At 35.0% G+C, this 22,743-nt stretch overlaps 1 protein-coding gene across 10 annotated transcripts in view; it reads left to right on the forward strand.

Annotated features, from left to right (window-relative positions):
- The window catches only part of EHBP1 (EH domain binding protein 1), a 375,639-nt gene that overhangs the window by 153,276 nt on the left and 199,620 nt on the right, over positions 1–22,743 (forward strand). For 7 of the 10 annotated variants that reach the window (XM_053667020.1, XM_053667021.1, XM_053667023.1 and 4 more), the window contains exons 8-10: positions 12,366–12,470; positions 13,118–13,240; positions 19,552–19,792. In XM_053667020.1, coding sequence (XP_053522995.1) covers positions 12,366–12,470; positions 13,118–13,240; positions 19,552–19,792 — 469 coding nt within the window. The remainder of the gene's footprint in view (positions 1–12,365; positions 12,471–13,117; positions 13,241–19,551; positions 19,793–22,743) is intronic. The other 3 variants (XM_053667025.1, XM_053667028.1, XM_053667027.1) reach the window with 1 other exon arrangement.

Below are 22,743 nucleotides of genomic sequence, written 5' to 3' on the forward strand. Positions count from 1 at the left end.
GAGTGGTTTGGCTTCCTTGCTTGCACTTTTTTTAGCACATGTAAATTATACTCCAAAGTTATTAACTTTCGGGATTTTTTTAGGCATTAGGGTTAAAAATATATTATAATTTAAAAGCAGTAATGTTAAAATAATAGCTGAAGGTTAACAAAAATGAATCTTTTATAAACATAATACAAATAAAGTATGGTGGGTATTTTCATTTACCAGCGAATGTGACAGTAACTTAAGCACAGCTTATGTTCACTCCTCCTTCAGCTTTGAAATTGTTGATACAGTTTTTGTAAAGGAAGGTATCGTTATTTTTAATTTTGCCTACATTATTATAATATAAATACATAAGATACAATAACATATCAATAAAATTATATGAGTATATTATTACCCAGCTAAGTTGCAAACTTCTCGAAGGAACAGATCGTTATAATTTTTTTGTGTATGTCTTAGATTGACACCTAGAGGCTATTTATGTAGTTAGTAATATCTCATGGAATATTGCTATAAGGCAATAATAATTAACATACTGTGTCTTCTGAAATTATAGTCTTTTCTAGAAGGTAAAAATAGATTCATGGTATCTATGCTTGGACTGACCAAAAATCTCTACCCTCTTCTGGCTGAGACAGAATTCACTGCTAACTAGAAGCACTTTGGGACCAGCTCTTTGGTTGGAACCTTTTATTGATGATATGTGTGTAGATGCATTCTACAGAAGTGCAGTAGGGAATTTTGAATTGCATTTGGAAACATCACTGAAATGTAGTGAGAGTGATAGACCCTGGAGTTAAAGAAACAAACCCTTTTAATGAAAAGTTTACTTCCATAATAATTTGAAATTTTATAATACTGTAGCAAATATTAGAAGTTATATATGGTTTCAGAACAATCTGTACCTTCATCTATATAGCAGCCTCACAGTGCTTGAATCAAAATTTGATAATTTGACCATCTTTGGTATACATGCTAAATATCTGAACAAACAACAGGAAGAGAAAAAGAAAGTCTCCTGCACAAAAATGTTAAAGTCCTATTGATACAGCTCAGAAAATCAGGTTTAAGTGAAGCAGTTGATAGCAAAACATTATCAGGGAAACTAGATATTATGAGATACCTGAAAGGCCCCTGGTTTACTTGTAGTTCCTGCAAAGATCACCAAATATTCTCCTTGGGCTTAAGTACACATTCAGACTCACATGACCTGAATTGACCAAACTTAGCATTAGATTTACCTCGAAGGATATTGGACAAGAAACAGCATGTCAGCAGAACATTCATCTTTTTCCTGGAATCCTCACAGCAGCACAAGTGCTATTCTTTGACTTATGTGCTCATATGACAACTTGAGTACAAGCAGACAAGATCCACATAGTTAACAGCAATGATTAGGTTAGAATCTTCATGCTGCCCAAGAGCTGATATCTTTTGTTACAGTTTACTAAGCATAATTTCCCTGGTCCCTGTAAGGGACATGCCCAGTTACAAGTTTCCACAATCAGAGAAGCTCAAGCTGTGGCCTTCCTTTGTCTGTATAGTGCATTCGCAGTCCTTCCATCCTGGTGTGATTTATAAATCAGGGTTCAGCCCTGGCTGGTGTAGCTCACTGGATTGAGCACAGGCCTGTGAAGCAAAGGGTTGCCAGTTCGATTCCCAGTCAGGGCACATGCCTGGGTTGCAGGCCAGGTCCCCAGTGGGGGCCACATGAGAGGCAACCCCACATTGATGTTTCTCTCCCACTTTCTCCTTCCCTTCCTCTCTCTCTAAAAATAAATAAATAAAATATTAAAATAAATAAATAAATCAGGGCTCATTTCTACCGTAAGTAATTTGCCTGGTGTTTGTCAGTCCTTTTCCTATAGTTGGTAAAATTAATTTTGGGAGAGGAAGAGAATGATATATTGGCTACTTTCAAGGAACATAATCTTACAGTACAGGTGGTAGTAGAAGTATGAGGAGCTTCAGTTGATTATGGTATGACTCAGCCTTTTGAGATCAAATGTCCTACTTGAATAGGGATAAGTAGGGCTCCCTCCTTTGATTCGAAGGTCCCTTAAAGTAAACTTGGGACTCTGGTCAGAAAACATCTATTAATTTGCTTTGGGTTTTTACCAGGATATCTGTTCTCCAGTACCTAGAAGGCTCATAAACAAAATTATAAGATTGCTGTAGACTCTATAAAGTAAAAAAATAAAATAAAAAATGGCACCCTATTCTGGAGGTCTGTGTAAAGGATAATTTTTGAAATTCTCCATCTATTAGGTGTTAAGTTTGGGAAATAGAATAGAAACATAGAGATGGGATTAGTTCTGATTTTTTTGAGCTAAAAGGTTTTTAAGGCACCACAGCTAACTCCTTTTTAAAGGAGTTTGAGACCATAAATAAGAATTTGAAGACAGCAAGAATATCTCTTCCCAGTGTTCAGAATTCAAGTTTGTCATTCAGAGAATAGTGGAAGAGGCAGAAGATACAGATTACAAATGTGTCTTACTTCTGTTGCACTTCTAAGCTCTTATGCTGCTTTGTTTCTACTAATGAAAATTGAACACTCTCTAACATTCCCCTCAAGGCTCTGGGAGAATTCTGCAGACACTAGAAGCCCATGACACCAGATTGGAATGGAAGTGAGAGATCTGAAGGAGTTAGAAGCTCTCCAATATTTACTTAGGGTAGAAGTCAGGAGACAAAAAATATTTTAAATACCAATATGCATTTGCTGAGGATTTGTCCTAGGAATGAAAGGTTGGTTTAACAATATTAACAGAATAAAGGAGCAAAACCTTTACCTCAAAAGGAGCATTTGATGAAATTCAGTATCAGGTTTCTCAGTAGTTTTATTATAGGGAATTTTTTCATTTTGATAAATGCATCTATGGAAAGCTACAACTAACATCACACTTTATGGTGAAACTTAAACACTTTCCTCCTAAGATTGGGATCGAGGCAAGGATATTTGCTGTTACCACTTATATTCAACATTATTTGGAGATCCTAGCAGGGCACAGTAGACAAGAGCAATGTGGGGAAATGTCTATTTTTATATGAACAACTAACATTCGAGAAATGAAACTAATAAAACAATTTCATATATAATAGAGGTTAAACATAACATAGACTACTTAGAGGTAAATTTAACAAAATGTGTGGAAAAACCTTCACATTGAAAACACTACATTACTGAAGGTAATTAAAAAGACCTTAATAAATGGAGAGAGAGTTTTTGTTCATAGATTAGAAGATTCAATATTGTTAATATGTCCCTTCTACTCAAGGCCATCTATAAATTCAACTCAAAGCCATTCATAGTCCTACCAGGCTTCTTTTTTAAAGTAGAAGTTGAAAAGCTAATTCTAAAATATAAAAAATTCAAAGGACCTGAATGACCAAAAAATCTTGACAAAGAACAGAATGGTTATACTAGTACTGCCTTACATCAAAATTTACTTAAAGCTATAATAACCAAGATAGTGTGTTATAGCCATATGACAGATCAATGGAAAAAAAAACAGACAGTCCTTAAAAAACTCACACTTATTTGATAAATTAATTTTCAGCAAAATTGCACCATAATTTAGTGAAGAAAAGGAAATCTTCAACAAGTGATACTGAAACACTCATATGTCCATAAAGAAAAACATGAGTTTTAATTCCCACCCCACAGATACACAGACATTAACTTCAGGTAGATTTTAGACCTAAGTACAAAAGCTAAAACCATAAAGTTTCTGAAAAAATAAAAAAGACAACAAGGTTGTGAATGCAGGAAATTATAGCAGTGAAAGAAAAGTTTGATTAATTTAGACTTCATCGAAATAAAAAACAGACTCATCAAAATGGACTATTACGAAAATGTATGGGCACATAACAGACTAGAAGAAAAATTCACATAGCATATATTTGACATATATTTTGTGTCCAGAATAGATTTTTTTAAATTCCGTATAATTCAGTAATAAAAAATAACCCTATTATTTTTAAGTGGGCAGGGATTTGAATGTGGTTCATGAAGGAAGATATATCACCGGCCAATGTGCATGTGACAGTGTTCTCAATACCACTCCTCATCAGGGAAAAGTAAATTAAAATCACAATGAAATATAACTCCATACTTTCTAGAGTGGATAAATTTTAAAGTCTGGCAATACTAAATGTTGACAAAGATGCAAACCAACTGGAACTTATCCATTGTTGGTGGAGTTAATAATGGTACAGTCACTTGGGGAGTTTGTTATAACACTAAACATTTTTCTACTTTCCAACTTTTTAGATATTATTCAAAAGAAATGAAAATATGTCCATAAAAAGACTTGTTAAAAACATGTTCATAATATTTTTATTTATAATGGCCCAAACTGGAAGCATCATCGACAAGAGAATGGCTAAAATATAGTATGCTCATGGATGGAATACTATTCAGCAATAAAAGTGAACTATTGATATGTTCAATGACATAGATGTATCTCAAAGTCTCTTATGCTGAATGAAAGAGGACTTCATAAAAGAGTGTATACTGTATGATTTCCTCATGTGATGTTCTAGGATAGGTAAAACTATTCTTATGTGGAAAACATTAGAATAGTGATAACCTATTGATGATTGAATGAAAAGAGGCATGAGAGAACTTGGGGCGATGCAGTGTTCTTCATGATAACATATGGCTGTATACATTTATCAAAATTCATTGAATTACACAATTTAAAACCTGTGCCTTTTACATATGTGCATAGCAAAATACTGGAGGGTAACATAAAATTATACTTAATATATTGGATTATTAAGAAAAGGAAAGATTTCAACTTTCTGATATACTGATATAATGCGTGATAGCCAGTTTCCAAAGATTGTCCTCCAGTTAACAATGCCTCCCAATATTCTTGCCCTTTTGTAGTCCCCTCTACATGCAATACTGTGGAAGCAACCTGATAACGTTTAAAGTTAAGTCATAAAATGCTTCGTAGTTTGTACCTGAGCACCTTACAGTGCATGATCTGGGAGAAGCCAGCTGCCATGTGAAAGAGTCTGACTACCCTGAGATTGCTGTACTGAGGAGGAGCCCTACACTACTCAGTTGTTCCAGCCTTCTTACCAAACATACAGTTTGCTAAGAGGAAGTAGTGAAGAAGCAGTTTTGGATGTTCAGCCCAGTTCTAACTTTCAGTTGACCTTAGTCTTGGCCATCATCTAACTGCAGTGAACATCTAAGAATCCACCCAGCATAGAACTGTGAGAAATAGTAATTCATTGTTTGAAGTCACCAAATTTTGGGGTGGCTTAACATTTCTAGAGATAAATGAAACATAGATATATGTGTATATACACAGATACATAGACAAAGATAGGCACATAGATAAAAATGCTGTTTCTATAATTAAAAAATAAGAGATTATTATGCCTTTCTGCCTTTACAAACATAATGCCAAGTATTACTACTTGTACTTACTCATTTATACTGTCTAGCTATGTTAAAAACTGCTAGGTGTTAAAGATAAAAGGTGAACATGACAGCTATTTAATTTCATTTTTTCTATGTTAAGTATGTGAGGGGAGTATCTAGGGTCATTAGGGTGGAAATTCCTACTAGACATTTGGAAATGCAAGCCTAGTACTCACTATACGGATCTGAGGATTATTTGCATTGGTTTAAACCATAAGAATAGATGAATTCTTCCAGGAAGAGCAGATTTGAGGTGGGATGTGTAGAATGGGACCAAGTATGGGGTCCTAGGGAATAATATTTGAGAAGCAGAGGGAAGAAGAGTTATCATTACAGGAGACCAAGAGAGAACTATCGAAGAGATGGGAGAAGAATCCAGAGATACCAGTATCCTGAAAGTGGTAGAAGAATTTCAAGGAGGGAATTGTTAATACAGAAGTCAAGTATGATAAAAACTGAAAGGTGTCTGGTATATTTGCCAGTTACAAAAGTTACTTAAGTGATAGCAGTTTCAGTGAGGGGCATGGATAAAGGTGGGGATAAAAGCAGATTGTATTGAGTTGAAGAATAAATGGTAGATGAGAAATTGTAGACTTCTAAGTTTTTAAGATATTTTCATATAAAGATTAAGAGAGACTGACTAAACTAGAAGGGGCTAATTGTTGAGAGACTTTTAAAATTTGAGAGCAACTTAATCATAATAATTCATTATTTCTTAATTCAGAGGCAGGTGTTGAATATCCAGGGAGACACACTGCTCAGTGATTACAGTTCTACCTAAAGTCCATCCATTCCCCCATTACGATCCTCTGTGAGATTGAAAATTACATTACTAAACCCATTAATTGTATCTATAAATCAAATATTTATGGACTCAAACCTGTGAGAAAAGGAACATCTTTGGGATCTTGATTTCTGTCAGGAAGTTGAAATGTTGCTGTCTTAAAATGAGATATACCTGTACTGAATTTTGTTATACTTTGGAAAGAGGAATGATGGTCCTGCAAGATTTGCAGGTATTTTACAGTTCCAAGCAATTTATTTTTTTTAACTCAACTACAGACTTTCCTAAGGAAAAAAAGCCACTCACTCTTTGTGCCCCCACCCCCCTTGTTTTATTCAGTGTGATAATCTCTGGTGGTCAATTTCTATCTTCTTTTGCCTTCCTAACTGTTAAGAAGAGTCTCAAATGACTTGACCCTTTGCTTCGATTGCCTGCCCCTAATTTAGTTTTCCTTCTCATTCTTACCAATGTGAAGCAAGTTCAAATTGACACACTGTTACGATCACTGAATGTGCTCACTGCCAGTTTATTGCTCAGTTTGAGAAGCACTAGGGTAGAAATTTGTGCTATAACATAAACATTTTCCAAACATGTAAATTTTGGGTGAAACAAGGCTTTAATAATAAAGTGTTATATAAAAGTATTAGTCCAGGAAATTTTTTTGGGTCAGGGTACTACTATATTACTGGGAAAGCTTCCCACAAAAATACATTTTTGTTGCAAATCTTTTTTTAATTAATTTTTTTCTGATTATAAGTATAAATACGTTGACTATAGGAATTTTGTAAGGAACAGAAAAATACTTTTTTAGAAGGAGAAAAATGCATAACAAAATTACGTATTTTGGGTTTCACACCCACATATACAACTGCCAGTTGAGTTATTTCCATGACAAATTTCATAGACACTTAAAGGTTGGTATGCCTAAACTGAATAGCCCCCATTGCCGTGCCAGAACTACTATCCAGGTAGTCACCCAAGACGAAAACCTGGCAGTTGTACGTGATTCCTTTCCTGATACCCCATGTCAGATTAACCATTGATTTTTTTCTTAATTTATTCTTTAATTAGCAATATTTATTGTGTGCCTCTACTCATGGAGTGGTATTATAGAACTACTTATCTTTTTGCTTTCTGTGCTGTTTTTTTGTTTGTTTGTTTTTCCCCAACGCTACCACCATGTTGCTACTGGAATGATGTTTCTAAAATATACATTTGATCTTTCAGTGGGTTCCCACAGCTGTTGAAGTAAAGTTCATATTTTTTATTTTGGTCACAAGAACTTTCATATTAGAACATTTGCCAGCCTTATCTTATTTCATTCCCCATCCCTGGCATCTTAAATACCAAACTACTTGCATTTCCTTAAATATGTCGTGTTCTTTTTTTTACTATTTTTTATTGGGGTGACACTGGTTATCGAAATTATTATACAGGTTTTAGGTGCACAGTTCTATAATATATCCGTACACTGTATGTGTTGTAAACACATACCCCCAAATTCAGTCTCTGTCCATCACCTTTTATCCCTCTATACCCCCTCCAGCTCTCCTATTCCCCTCCCCATGGCAGTCACCACACAGCTTGTTGTGCTGTTGTCTGTGTCCATGAGTCTTTTTCTTTTTGGCTCATTCCCTCCAGTCCTCCCCCACCACCCAATACAAGAAGCTGTCAGCCTGCTCTGTATCAATGAGTGTCTCTATTTTGCTTGCTAGTTCATTTTTTGTTTGTTAGACCCATTTATGAGTAAAATCATATGGTACTTGTCTTTCTCTGAAATAAGTAATGTTCTCGTTTGCCTCCTCTTTATCCTTATAAAATGCCCTCTATTTTTCTATTTTATTTTAATAATAATGTCTGTCTGTCCCATTTTAGCTCAAATTTGAGTAAGCCTAAGAGGCCTTCTAGACCTCAAGCCTCTTTTCTAGTTTCACATAGCCTACAATGCATGTTTCAGTCATATCATGTATCATATTTATCATACACTGTGTATTGCTTTATTTGTCTGTCTGTCCCACAAACATATACAGCCATGGGGGCAGTATTGTTACAGGTAAATAATAGATACTTCATAAATGCTTATTAGAGAGAAAATGGTATTTCTTTGGAAGTTTTTGCTTTTTACGATTTGTATTAACACTTGTTTGCATATCATGTAAAGGAAATGTTAGTATAGATAATTAAAATTACTTTTTTGCTGTTAATGTGAATGTATGTTCTAGAAGCAGAAGTTTTAGGATTTAAGTAAGGATTTATTTAAGCTATGAATAAATAGGGCAAGTTAGGATAGAACAGCGTAAATAATTTAGTCATGTAGTAGAGTCATATTGATAGTATTTAATGAAATGCCCAGTTGCACCTAAAACTATATGAAACAGTATTAATGTTTGGAATATAAGGTCCAAGTCTAGTATTTCCTCAGTATTCCCTACAGTGCTCATTAAATAATGTTTAAATAAATGATTGATTTGTACTTTAATTGAGATTATATCTAAGAATATAAAATAGTTGATGTGTAAAGAAAAGTGCAAATCTGTGAGCATTATTTTAAAATGTTTCACTTAGTAACTGCACATCGGGAAATATAGTGGAAATCATACAGGATAAAATGTAGATAGTGAAATAATACCTTTTTTTTGAGATATTTATGAGAATTAATTCTGATAACATGGAAAGCCCTTTGCACTGCTCAGTAAATATTATTTTTTCACATTTTCAAAGTTTGCAAATTAAAAAAAAACAACTAATGATGAATGAGCAAAAAAAGTCAGTTATGTGCTGGTAGTCACTTAACACTGATCTTCCACTCCATTATATTTTTTCTAAAAATTACAAAGTTAGCAGTGACTAGTCATAGAAGGTAGAGGATTTAACTTATGAATGCGTTCTACCTACTGAGAAATTTCCTAGGTTAGTTTGAGTCAGAGTGGGGTTTAAAACTATTAGCAGAAGAAAATGAAAGAAGGCACTTTGTAAAGGTTGATTATTCAACTTTTATTCAAATTCAGATGAGGACCTTAGTTGGTATTAGTTGTGTTTAACTCCTCATTTTCTTTGGTTTACTTTAACTATCTCAAGCAATTTTATTCATGCAAAATATATTTTCCCATTCCAACATGGGGAATGAAGAACTTTATCACCTTTTCATATATATTTCAGTTAAAGACCTAAAAAATAACACACTTGTAACCACCAAATATTCTAGTAGTCGTTTTATTGTCTGTTTCAATATTAATTTCTGTTTTTATAGAAGGTAAATTCCACAAGGACAATACTAGGTCTGCTTTTTTTCATCCTTGTGTATCAAGCATAACACTTGGTACAGTGTGGTAAATAAGTATTTGTTGAACAACAAAGAATGGATGAAAGCAACCTTATTACAACTGTGTATTCTGTGATTTGGTTCAAATAAAATTTGTAATGCGTAGTTAGATTTACAATGTTAAAGAACATTTTTAACACTGGATTTACAATTGCCATTTCTCCTTTTCTTTCTTTTCCATTGAATGATCTGAATCTGTTTGGTTTGTCCTAATATCTAAGTTTTATTTTCCGGGTTTTAACTTTGGAAACAGCAAGAATTAACTAGAACACTCTAGTAGGCTCTAGAGTATTTTTCAAGCTAATTTTTTTCAAGCTAATTTTCACCCAATGAATCATAATTTTATACAGATTTGTCAGAAATATATATAACTTATGTAAAAATTCTATTAATGTACAAAATGAATTCTTATTTTAAGATTTTTCTATTCCTGTCTTTTTTGTTCTGTCTCTTACTGGATAAGTTATAAGCTTTCCTAAAGCAGATACTCGAGTCCCTTAAATATAGGAGTAGAAAATAGTAGTTTTTGCCTGTTTTTTTATTTTGTGCTGATTTTTTAAAATTCTTTTTTAAAAATGTATTTTATTAATTATGCCATTACAGTTGTTCTATTTCCCCCCTTCATTCCCCTCCACCCTGTACACCCCTCCCACACCATCCCCCCCTTTAGTTTATGACCACGTGTCTCAAGTTCTTTAGATTCTCTATTTCCCATACTATTCTTGTCCTCCCCCCTATCTATTTTCTACCTACCGTCTGTGCTACTTATTTTCTGTACCTTCTCCCCCCTTCTCCTTCTCCCACTCCCCTGTTGCTAACCTTCCATGTGATCTTCATTTCCATGGTTCTCCTCCTGATCTAGCTGTCCTCTTAGTTTGCTTTTGTTTTAGGTGTGGTTGTTAATAACTGAGTTAGCTGTCTTTTCACTGTTCATGTTTTTTATCTTCTTTTTCTTAGGTAAGTCCCTTTCACATTTCATATAATAAGGGCTTGGTGATGATGAACTCCTTGAATTTGATCTTACCTGAGAAGCACTTTATCTGCCCTTCCATTCTAAATGAAAGCTTTGCTGGATAGAGCAATCTTGGATGTAGGTCTTTGGATTTCATGGCTTGGAATACCTCTTTCCAGCCCCTTCTTGCCTGTAAGGTCTCTCTTGAGAAATCAGCTGACAGTCTGATGGGAACTCCTTTGTAGGTGACTGTCCCCTTAGTTCTTGCTGCTTCTAGGATTCTCTCCTTCATTTTAGTTTTGGCTAATGTAATGATGATGTGCCTTGGTGTGTTCCTTCTTAGGTCCAACTTCTTTGAGACTCTCTGAGCTTCCTGGATTTCCTGGAAGTCTATTTCCTTTGCCAGATTGGGGAAGTTCTCCTTTATTATTTCTTCCAATAAGTTTTCCACTCATGGGTGTTCCTCTTCTCCTTCTGGTACCCCTATAATTCGGATGTTGGAACCTTTAAAGATATCCTGAAGGTTCCTAAGCCTCTCCTCATTTTTTTGAATTCTTGTTTCTTCATCCTTTTCTGTTTGGTCATTTTTTTCCTCCTTCTGGTCCACTCCTTTGATTTGAGTCCCAGTTTCCTTTCCATTACTATTGGTTTCCTGTGTATTTCCATTCATTTCAATTAGTTTAGCCTTCATATGTTCCTCTAATTTGTGACTAAAATCAACCAGTTCTATGAGCATCCTGATCGCCATTGTTTTGAACTGTGCATCTGAAAGTTTGGCTGTTTCTTCATTGCTTAGATTTTATTGGCTCTGGGGCTCTGAGTTGTTCTTGAGCCATATTTAGATCTGTTCGTGCCTGTTAAGTTTGAGGAGCAAGGAGTGGAGCCTTAGGTGTTCACCAGGGTGGGGCCACCCAAGTCACTGGTTTGTGACGCTGTATGTGGGGACAGGGTCAGAGAGGGACAATGGTGGTTTCCTTTGCCACTTCCCACCCCTGGGGCCTGCGTGGTCCGTCTCACCGCCGCTAGCCCCTTCACCAGTGTATCTGTGCATGAATGTGTGACCACGGTCCACCCTCAGTGGGTCCAACGCCTTGTGCCCTCAGTGGGTCTGCCTGCTTCTCCACACCTGGGATGCGCCCGTGGCTGCTGGAGCACCTGGGTTGCACGCCCAGGTCAGTCAGGTGGATCTTTCCTGCCTGACCCTGCTCTGCCACTGGCTCTGCCCTTCTTACTGGTTTGGCTGAAGGGTTTGTTGTTGTCAGACTTCCGTGTAGTTCAATTTTCTGTGGTTTGGCTGCATTTTTGTTGCTAAAACTTTGTTGTTTTTAAACTTAGTTGTGCGAGAAGGTGCAGTGCTTCCACCTACACCTCCATCTTGGTGGAAGTCCTGATTTTTTAAATTCTAAAACATGAGCAAGTGCTTATTTTGTTTATGATTCATGTAGATGTAATCCTAAAACCTTTAGTGTAAATTCAGAATATTATAAACAAATAATACATACATACTTTCTATGTTTCAGAGGATATTTTAATTCTCTTTTTAACATACATGTTTTTAGGCACTAAAATAAGGCACTATTTTACAAATGCAAAATGTGGTTACTGAGAGCCATTGTTAATCTGTTGGGTTATTATCTGTTTGGTGTTTATTAACATAGTTGTTCTATTACTAATATAAGTTTTAATGATAAAATATTTTCTATCTTAAATGGTACAATAAAACTTTAAGTTAACTACATCTATTATAGTTCATCAAAATAACATTCTCTTGATTAACCAAATATCCCCTCTCTTTGTGTTTTTGAGTAACAGCATGCTTCTATGGCTCTTTAATTAAATGTCCTTACCTTACATTTGTCTGACTGGCTTCTGTTTACAGAAATTGTAAACCAATTGAATGCTCTGAGCAGCTTAGATGAAGATCAAGATGACTGCATAAAGCAAGCAAATATGCCTTCAGCTAAATCAGCCAGTTCCTCTGAAGGTCTAAGAGCTTTCTTCCTTTCTTTCTGCTTCTGATTGCCTGTATTTACTGTGACCTACTACCTCTTGGCTTCAGTCTGTACTTAACTGTCAGTTTTGTCTTTGTGCTTTTCCTTGAATGTTTTCTTTGCTAATTTGTAGTACACCAACAGGTAACAACATAACAATACTTACTATCTTTAGCAAAGCCTTATATCAGGATTCTCATTAGCCAGTGATTTTAAAACATCTTATAAGATAATAATTAGTCATATAACATGGCAATATTTCTTCAGTTAGAGTGTATATATTGTAAATGTTTTTAAAAATATTTTCTTAGATCAAAACCATTTGAATTATTTATATTTAGGAGAGAAGGATGTTCTAGTAAAAATTTAGTTGAGTACTTTTTTTATTAAATCAAATTAAATTCAGAAGGTTTCTATAGTTTATTATTTCGTAAATTTTCAAGTTAATATGTATATGTTTGTTTTGTTTTATATGAAAATGTTGGTATGCTACAAAATACTTGAATGGCATTCTGCCACCGGTAAAATGCTTTATCTTATTATTTGCAGGTATTATTAGTGTGAATTTTTACAGTTTGAAAATTTCATGAATGATCAAAATTATGCTGTACTGTGAACTAATACATATGTTTATTTTCAGAGCTTATCAACAAACTTAACTTTTTGGATGAAGCAGAAAAGGACTTGGCCACTGTGAATTTAAATCCATTTGGTGATCCTGATGTAGCAGAATTAAATCCTTTTGGAGATCCTGATTCAGAAGGTAGTAAGGTTTTTTTTCTCTTTACTTTTAAGGCCTTTATAGAGTCTAATTTTCTGAAAGTGTTAGGGCAGGAAAGTTTTTTTTACGACTCATAAAGTAATTTTTGCCCCTGATGATATTATTGTGTTTAGTACACTTGCAGTTGATCAGCAATTTTGGGTAGATTCCATTGAATTTTTAAAGAAAAAGGAAGGTCCTACATAGACGTTACTTGGAGCTTATTTTTAAATTTTCTGTTAGTTTAATCAAATAGTAAAGCACTTTTGTTAGAGATAACAATTGTTCTATCTCTTACTGGATAAATTACAAGGTTTCCAAAAGCAAATACTCGAGTTCTCTTAAAAGACATATTCCTTAGAACACAGAAGTATAAAATAGTACCTATGGCCTGTTTTTCTTATTTTGTGTGGATTTTTAAAATTCTAGAACATGAACAAGTATTTTACCTAGTCTTATTAGTTTGGCCTACCAAATAAGGTTGGGTTGCGGCACATATTGATATTGATGTGGCAGGGTGGCTTCTCGCTCTAGACAACTCCTCTACCCTCACCCTTGGAGAGTTTGGTAGGTCTGTCTACCTCCCACTCCATGGCTCTGGCTGAAAAGTATAGTCAGTGGTGAGAGTAAGTTTTACATGTGAATGACAGAGCAGAAAGAAGATTGAGAACCACTGTTGTCATATATACAACAGAATTGGAAGTAATAAACCCAGCTAATTTTTTTCCCCTGGGTCATTTTTGTTATCAAGTAGTTTTGATCTCTTAAAGCCTAGATAAGAGTGGTTGAAGAAATGAGACTTATGTGTAATTAAACTGTTTTTTGGTCAAATTAAATGCAAGAATGATTAACCACTGTTTACATCTTTTAGAGTACTTATGAAATCTTTGTTACTTTAAAGAGTTTTGCTGTCACCTGTGATGGTGAAAATGAGGTTATAACTTCAGGATTCTCTCTATTGGATCAGCATTATTTTAGAATCCACTTTTCTTTTTCTACTTTTACTTTCTCCCTTCTTATCAGATTATAGATTAGTAAGTTTAAGTTAGGAGATTTTATTTTGTGAGCTAATTAAGTTATGAATGTATTTTAAATCTTAACACTTACAATAAGTCTTAGAGGTAATCTAGTACAGCTGTCTATTTTCATAGATTAGGAAGCTGAGGCCCGGAGGAATTCAGTGATTTGAACAAGAAATTTAGGTAAATGGAGGTAGAGTTATAGATCAAGAAATTTAGGTCAGTGGGGGTGGAGTTGTAGCTAAGATTTCTAATTAAGTGCCTTTTTTACAATATAGCTTCTCCTTGATTGTGTATACCATCTGAATATATTGCTTTAAAAATATTGCCAAGATATTTTGACACATTAGTATTTGAGTTCCCATTTCAAAATCAAAGAAGTAATTTTTCTAAATATAGTGGGTTTCTTCTGAGGAATAGAAAGGAGTAGCAAATATGTCATGTGATATTGTATTTCTATATAGGAGAGGTTAGCCAACCTGACTCAGAATCTTTACTCATGCTTATATAGAGCCTAGAAAAAATTGACAAGTATTCTTTTAAAATTTACATCTCTTAGACTTTTTGTAATATTTTTTCTATTAGAATACTTATTTTTCTGGAATAAATTTATTTTTATTGATTAAAAACTTGCATCTTCAGTATCAAAAGTATTTGGGGAAGATAAAAATGTGTTGCAACTGTGTTGCATGATGATGATGATTGCCTTTACAGCTTTAGTTCTGTTATATTCATGATATTCTGTGGTTCAGTGACTCTTTTAGAAAGTTACTAAGTGTATTTGTTAGCTTTTATATGAAGTAATCTTATCTTTTTTCTTTTTTAAAATATATTTTACTGTTTATGCCATTACAGTTGGCCCATTTTGCCCCCTTCATTCCCCTCCACCCTGCACTACCCCTCCCCCACCATTCTCCCCCTTTAGTTTATGTCCATGTGTCATAAGTTCTTTAGATTCTATATTTCCCATACTATTCTTCCCCTCCCTCCTGTCTATTTTCTACATACCATCTATTTATTCTCTGTACCTTCTCCCCCCTTCTCCTCCCACTCCCTTGTTGCCAACTGTCCATGTGATCTCCATTTCTATGGTTCTGCTCCTGATCTAGCTGTCCTCTTAGTTTGCTTTTGTTTTAGGTGTGGTTGTTAATAACTGTGAGTTTGCTGTCCTTTCACTGTTCCTATTTTTTACCTTCTTTTTCTAAGTCCCTTTCACATTTCATATAATAAGAGCTTGGTGATGATGAATTCCTTGAATTTGACCTTATCTGAGAAGCATTTTATCTGCCCTTCCATTCCAAATGAAAGCTTTGCTGTATAGATCAATCTTGGATGTAGGTCTTTGGATTTCATGACTTGGAATACTTCTTTCCAGCCCCTTCTTGCCTGTAAGGTCTCTTTTGAGAGACCAGCTGACAGTCTGATGGGAACTCCTTTGTAGGTGACTGTCCCCTTAGCTCTTGCTGCTTCTAGGATTCTCTCCTTCATTTTAATCTTAGCTAATGTAATTATGATGTGCCTTGGTGTATTCCTTCTTGGGTCCAACTTCTTTGGGACTCTCTGAGCTTCCTGGACTTCCTGGAAGTCTATTGCCTTTGCCAGATTGGGGAAGTTCTCCTTTATTATTTGTTCCAATAAGTTTTCCACTCATGGCTGTTCCTCTTCCCCTTCTGGTACCCCTATAATTCAGATGTTGGAACGTTTAAAGATGTCCTGTAGGTTCCTAGGTCCTGTAGGAACCTGTAGGTTCCTCATTTTTTTGAATTCTTGTTTCTTCATCCTTTTCTGTTTGGTCATTTTTTTCCTCCTTCTGGTTCACTCCATTGATTTGAGTCCCATTTTCCTTCCCATCACTATTGGTTCCCTGTGAATTTTCCTTCATTTCACTTAGTGTAGCCTTCATTTTTTCGTCTAATTTGCAACTAAAATCATCCAGTTCTGTTAGCATCCTCATCACCAGTGTTCTGAACTGCACATCTGATAGGTTGGCTACCTCTTGGTTGCTTAGAAGTATTGGCTCTGGGGCTTTGAGTTGTTCTTCTGCTTGAGCCATAATGTTTTGGTCTCTTCATGCCTGTTATGTGTGAGGGGAGAAAGCTTAGGTGTTTTCTTGGGCAGGTCAACCCAGTTGCTGAGTTGTGACTGGGGGCAGTGTCAGAGAGGGACAAATGGCGCTTGTTCTGCTCATTCTTGGATTTTGGACCCCTATGCTGCTTCCCGCAAGTAAATTGGGCCCTTCTGGTGCTGGTTCCCGGGTGTGTGGGCTTGTGTACCCTCCAGGACCCTGTGGGTCTCTCTGTGAGCCGGGGAGCTTTTCCCAGCACCTCAACCCCCAAAGTTTTTCCAATTGGTGCTTTTAGGCTTTATTTCCTGGCGATGGGGCCCTGGTTTGCACTGTCTGTCTCACTGCTCACTCCTCTGCCTGGTTTATCTGCACGCAAATGTGTGACCGCGGTCAGCCAGCCGCCCTGCGCACTTACTGGGTCTGCTGTTGCCACCCCACACCTGGAATCTGCCAACTGCTGCCTGTGCACCTGGGTCTACCAGCCACCTTTTCCTGCAGGACCCTGCTCTGCCAGCCACTGACTCCGCCCCTCTCACCAGTCTGGCTGAATGGTTCGTTGTTGTCGGACTTCCATACAGTTCAATTTTCTGTGTTTTGGTTGCATTTTTGTTACTAAAACTTTGTTTTCTTTAAACTTGGTTGTTCAAGGAGGCACAGCGTTTCCATCTACGCTTCTGTCTTGGCCGGAAGTCTGAAGTAATCTTATCTTAAATTCTCTTTGTTGTCAGTTCTTTCATTCTCAAATCTTACTCTGTAGCTTGCATATTTTCTTACTTTTGGTTTTGTAACTGATGAATTTGCTTGGATCAATTTTTTCAATTCTTTTATGATAGTGAAAATTATAATTTTATTTCTATTGACCAATTTTGTTAGTTTCTTAAGTGTTTGACACCGGATATTTGTTAATAAAAAATACTGTAGGCACAGACTTTGCTGTCTCTCTTCCCTTACTGAGAAAAAAAATGCTTCATTTACATTATTACAAAGATTCTAGTGTTGTTAAGTTTAAATACTAACCTGGTCTTTCCAAAGGTACACAGTTACTGAGTCTCTTCTGTAGTATAAATTGTATTTAAATTCATTTTAGTATTGATTTATTATGGTTTTATGAATTTTCTTTCACACTTTATAATTGCTTCCCCATGGTGTATGGAGTTTTAATTCAGAGTTTTTATGTTTTTCTTCTCCAATATAAAGCCAAGTAAGTATTCTGGGCTAATGTCTAAAAGTATAGGTAAAAGTAGATTGACTTTAAAATGTAAAAGTCATAAATATGTATCAGTTATGAGATTTTTATAATAGATTAGATTATTTAAAATGTCACTTACGAAACAGTTGTTTTTGCTGAGAATTTCAGTAACATATTTTCTTCCTCCCTCTTCTGGACTATGTTTTGTTAGAGTTTCATGGCATAATTAAAATTATTTTTAAACTATCCTATGATTATTGGCTTTCTTCAGTTGTGGAAAATATTTTTATCAGCAAAATCCATGATTAGATTTTGGACAGTTTTATTAAGTGCTGGTTTTGTTTTAAAATGTTAATAAACATAAAAGAAAAAGAAGAGGCTGGTATTAAGTATTTCACACAAGTTGGAGGACATGACACAGTTGTAGTGCTTTTGTGTTGTGAATCAGGTTTATTTTTAAGAGTACCTTTGTTTTCCAATCCAAATTCATAATCATAAAATTTAGAAGAATTTGGTAAAACCTGTCCGTCAGCTTATTGGCATGAGTTTAATATAGTGCTTTCAACCTGAAAATTATATTACTCTTTTGTATTAGTAGAATGTTGATTGGATCCAAGTTATATTTAAAAAAAATCAAACATCTCTTTAAAAGCTCTAAAGATTTAAGGTTTTGTAGAATACAAAAACCTGTTCTTTGAAGACTTTGCAAAAACAAATTGAGTGATATGTGGGTATATTTTTGAGACTGTCCAAAATGACTTTTATATCCCTAAGTGGTTTTTGCTTGTATAACTAATCAAAGACCATTTGAAAATTTAATTCATTTTATGTTCTTTTAAAAGCATAAATATGTTATGTATCAGTTTGAGATGGCAAGCTAGTATATTGAAATAAAATAGACAATAATAGAATGTTTGAAGAGATGCTCAATATCATTAGCTATCAGAGAGATGCAAATTAAAACCACAATGAGATACCACTTTACACCAGTCAGGATGGCTATCATAAACAAAGCAACAAACAACAAATGTTGGAGGGGTTGTGGGGAAAAGGGGTCCTTAGTTCACTGTTGGTGGGAGTGCAGACTGGTACAACCATTATGGAAAACAGTATGGATTTTTCTCAGAAAAATAAAAATCGACCTGCCTTTTGACCCAGCAATTCCACTGCTGGGATTATATCCTAAGAATCCTAAAACATCAATTTCAAAGAACCTATGCACCACAATGTTTATAGCAGCACAATTTACAATAGCCAAGAGTTGGAAGCAACCTAGGTGCCCATCAGTAAATGAATGGATACAAAAATTGTGGTACATATACACAATGGAATTCTATGCTGCAGAGAGAAAGAAGGAGCTACTACCCTTTGCAACAACATGGATGGAACTGGAAAGCATTATGCTGAGTGAAATAGGCCAGGTGCTGAAAGACAAATACCATATGATCTCAGCTTTAACAGGAAGCTAAACAACAAAACAAACAAGCAAGCAGGAAAAAAAAAAACAAAAACCAAAGACACTGAAATAGAGAACAAGGGGACAGTGACCAGAGGGGAGAAGGAAGGGAAGTTAAGGGGAAAAAGGGGGAGGGATTTGGAGGAACAAATAGGAAGGACGCAGGGACGAGAACTAAGGGGGGGTGGAAATGGGAGGGAGGTGGGGAGCAAGGGGCGGGGGAGGCTGGGATGGGAAAAATAGACAAAAAACTGTACTTGAAAAATAACTAAATAAAATTAAAAAAAAAATAGAATGTTATACCTAAAAGGAGGTTAACATTGTCATATCATAATGCTAATATTATTAGGAACTCCAGAGGCATTCCAGAGATGCCATTTTGGGGAGCATCATTCCTGGAAAAGTAGACAAAGGTCTTAGATATTACATTTTATGAATTTAGCCCTTCTGAAATGTGCTAGTGCTTTGACTGTTTCAGCTCCATAGAGTTTATTAATTCAATATATTTTTGAAAACACTAAAAATACAAGAAAATTTCATATAAAATCAGTTGAATTTAATTCATCTGTTGCTATTGTTTTATAGAACCAACCACGGAAACAGTTTCACCTAAAAAACCAGAAGAATCTTTTTATAACAACAGCTGTAATCCCTTCAGAGAGGCACAAACTCCACAGTATTTAAACCCATTCGATGAGCCAGAAACCTTTGTAACTATAAAGGATTCTCCTCTCCAGTCTACGAAGAGAAAAAATATAAGACCTGTAGACATGAGCAAGTATCTCTATGCTGATAGTTCTAAAACTGAAGAAGAGGAGTTGGATGAGTAAGTATATTTCATGTTGCTATGATCATAGGTCAGTCTATACATTAACTACAGGGATCCTTCTGTAATATAACTTTTGATGGTAAAATGAGGTCTGTTGTAATGTTAATGTACAGTTTACAAGTTAGTGTCTGTCTCATCCTCATCAGAATTTTTATAATCTTGACTCTTACTCTCCCTGACTTCTGATGAAATATGTTCCCGGGATCTCTGATTATAATTTCTAAAGTGTCTTCCCATAGGAACTATGTTACAAATGGCACTTGGGTATTTTTAATAGATTACTGTATGCATTATACTTAAATATGTTAAGGGTCTATTATGGGAACCAAATAATCATTTATGATACTGATTTGATGAGAAGATATGTTCAAATGCCAAACAATGATCTACATTTATAAATTTGGAATTGCCATTTATGTTATTATTCTCACCAGATGAGAGGCTTATTGACCACAAGCTCAAAATAAATAGTGTGATCACGGCTGCCATTTTACCAAATCTCAGGTGGGGATAAGAGAAAGGTGTATTTACATTGTGTTCTGAGGTTACATGGTGTACTACCTGTGTGAATGCAGGCTGTGGCCCTGAGTGTAGGAAAAAGCAACAAGCAAAACTACTTAGGGCCGTGATGGAGTTACAAAAAACCTATGAACACAAATTTCTATCAATCCCACATACAAAAGGATATTTTCAGATACCTAAAAGCTGAGGTAATCTATCACCATCAGACTTGCTTTGCAAAAATGTAAAAGAAGCTCTTCATTCAGGAGGCAAATGACACTCCTTGGAGATTTGTATCTAAACAAAGGAATGAAGAGCACAAGAAATAGCAAATATGTTACTATATATAAAAACACTTGTCTTATTTAAAATATAATTGATTTTAAAGTTCAAATAGTAATATATTCTGTTTTATAATCTGTATAGAAAATGAAATCTTAAAAATTGACAATTTATTGACCAATAAATTGGTTATTGACCTAACCAATTTAAGCCTTGGTTAGGTGGCTTAGTTGGTTGAAATGTCATCTGGTACACCAAAAGGTTGTGGGTTCGATTCCTGCTTGTGGTACATACTGGAGGCAACTGATTGATGTTTCACACATTGATGTTTCAATCTCTTTCTCTCTCAAATTAATAAACATATCCTCAGGTGAGGGTTAAAAAATAATAACAAAAAAGTGACAGTTATAACAATTGAGTATAAAGGCTGAGAGTAGGAAATTAGAGTGCTGTTTTAAGCTTCTTAAACATGATAGTTGAAGATACACTGTTTTTTACAGAATGGCATAATTATTTATGTAGAAAATCATAAGGAATCGTCGAAAAGTTTACCAGAACTAATAGGTACATTTGGCAATATGATTACAAGATACATCTATCAATATATACATTTTATTACATTTTTATGGAAAATCAGGAATGGAAAAATTTAAAATACCATATATGAAAGCATTAAAAAGCTCTCAGGGATAAATTTGAAGTTGATGTACAATAACTATATGCTGAAAGCAACAAAACATTGCTGAGAGCAATTAGAGAAATCTAATGGACAGAAATCTATGGCCATAGATTTAAGTTGATCTATACATTCAGTGCTATCCCAATCAAAATTTTGACATACTTTTTTGTAATAACTGATAAGCTAAATCTAAAATATGTATGGAAATGCAAGTTTCCTAGAACAGTCAGTACAAGTTTGCAAAAGAACAAAATTAGAGGATTTATATTTCAAGACTCATTAACCAAGGTATTGTCTTAAAGGTAGATATACAGGTTAAAGAAAGAGAATGTGAAAGTCTAGAAATAAATCCACACATATATTACCAATTGATTTTTGACACAGCTAGCAAGAGAAGTTGGTTAGGAAAGGATAATGTTTACAATAAATGGGCCAGAACAAGTAGGTTTCCATATTCTCTCTCCCAAACCAACCCCCGGACAAAAAAAACTACAACATTGTCTCACATCATATGCAAAATATAGCTAAAAAGAGATTATATACCTGAAAGTAAGAGCTGAAACATTGAAACTTTTAGAAGAAAGCATGGGAGAAAATCTTAGTAACCCAGGGTTAGGGAAAAAAATTTTTAAAGAATGCAAAAAGCACAAAAAAATCAGAGAAAACAATCATTCATTTAGACACTATCAAAATTAAAAACTTAAAGGCACGTCATAGTTTGGCAAAATTCTTTGTAAAACACATAGCTGACAAAAGACTTTTATCAATAATATGTAAAGAATTTTTGCTCTCTTGGTGTGGCTCAGCTATGGGTATTGTCCCTCTAAGTGAAAAATTGCTGGTTTGATTCCAGGTCAGGGTAAATGCCGAGGTGGTGGATTCAGTATCCAGTTGCAGTGTGTGTGAGAAGCAACCCATCAATGTCTCTCACATCGATGTTTCTCACCCTCTCTTTCTCCCTCTCTCTAAAAATAAATACATTATTTTTTAAAGGAGTATTTTTAGGCCAATAATAAGACTAACTTTTTTTAGAGAGGGGAAAAAATTGAACTGAAATTTCACAAAAAATAAGAGAATGGCCCATGTGCACTCAAAAAGATGCTCAACATCTTGGTTTTCAAGTAAATGTATATTAAAACCAAATCAGATACCACTACACACCCACTTGGATTATGGAAATTTAAAAGACTGGCTATCGCAAATACTGTCAGGAATGTGGAGCCACCGGAACACTCATAGAACTCTCAGAGTTCTAAATGATAGAACCATTTAATTTTATTTTTTAATTAAATTTATTAGGGTTACATTGGTTAATAAATTGTATAGATTTCAAGTTTACAATTCTGTATATATAATCTGTATTTTGCATTGCATGTCTGCCACCCAGTCAAATCTTCCATCACCATATATTTGACCCCTTTTACGCTTTACTGTCACTCCTCATCCCTCTTCCCCCTTCCCCTCTAGTAACCACCATACTGTTGTC

The sequence above is a fragment of the Artibeus jamaicensis genome, unplaced genomic scaffold, assembly GCF_021234435.1.
Source record: "Artibeus jamaicensis isolate MK-2021 breed Jamaican fruit bat unplaced genomic scaffold, CSHL_Jam_final contig_465, whole genome shotgun sequence".
In the NCBI taxonomy this organism is placed as follows: Eukaryota; Metazoa; Chordata; class Mammalia; order Chiroptera; family Phyllostomidae; genus Artibeus; species Artibeus jamaicensis.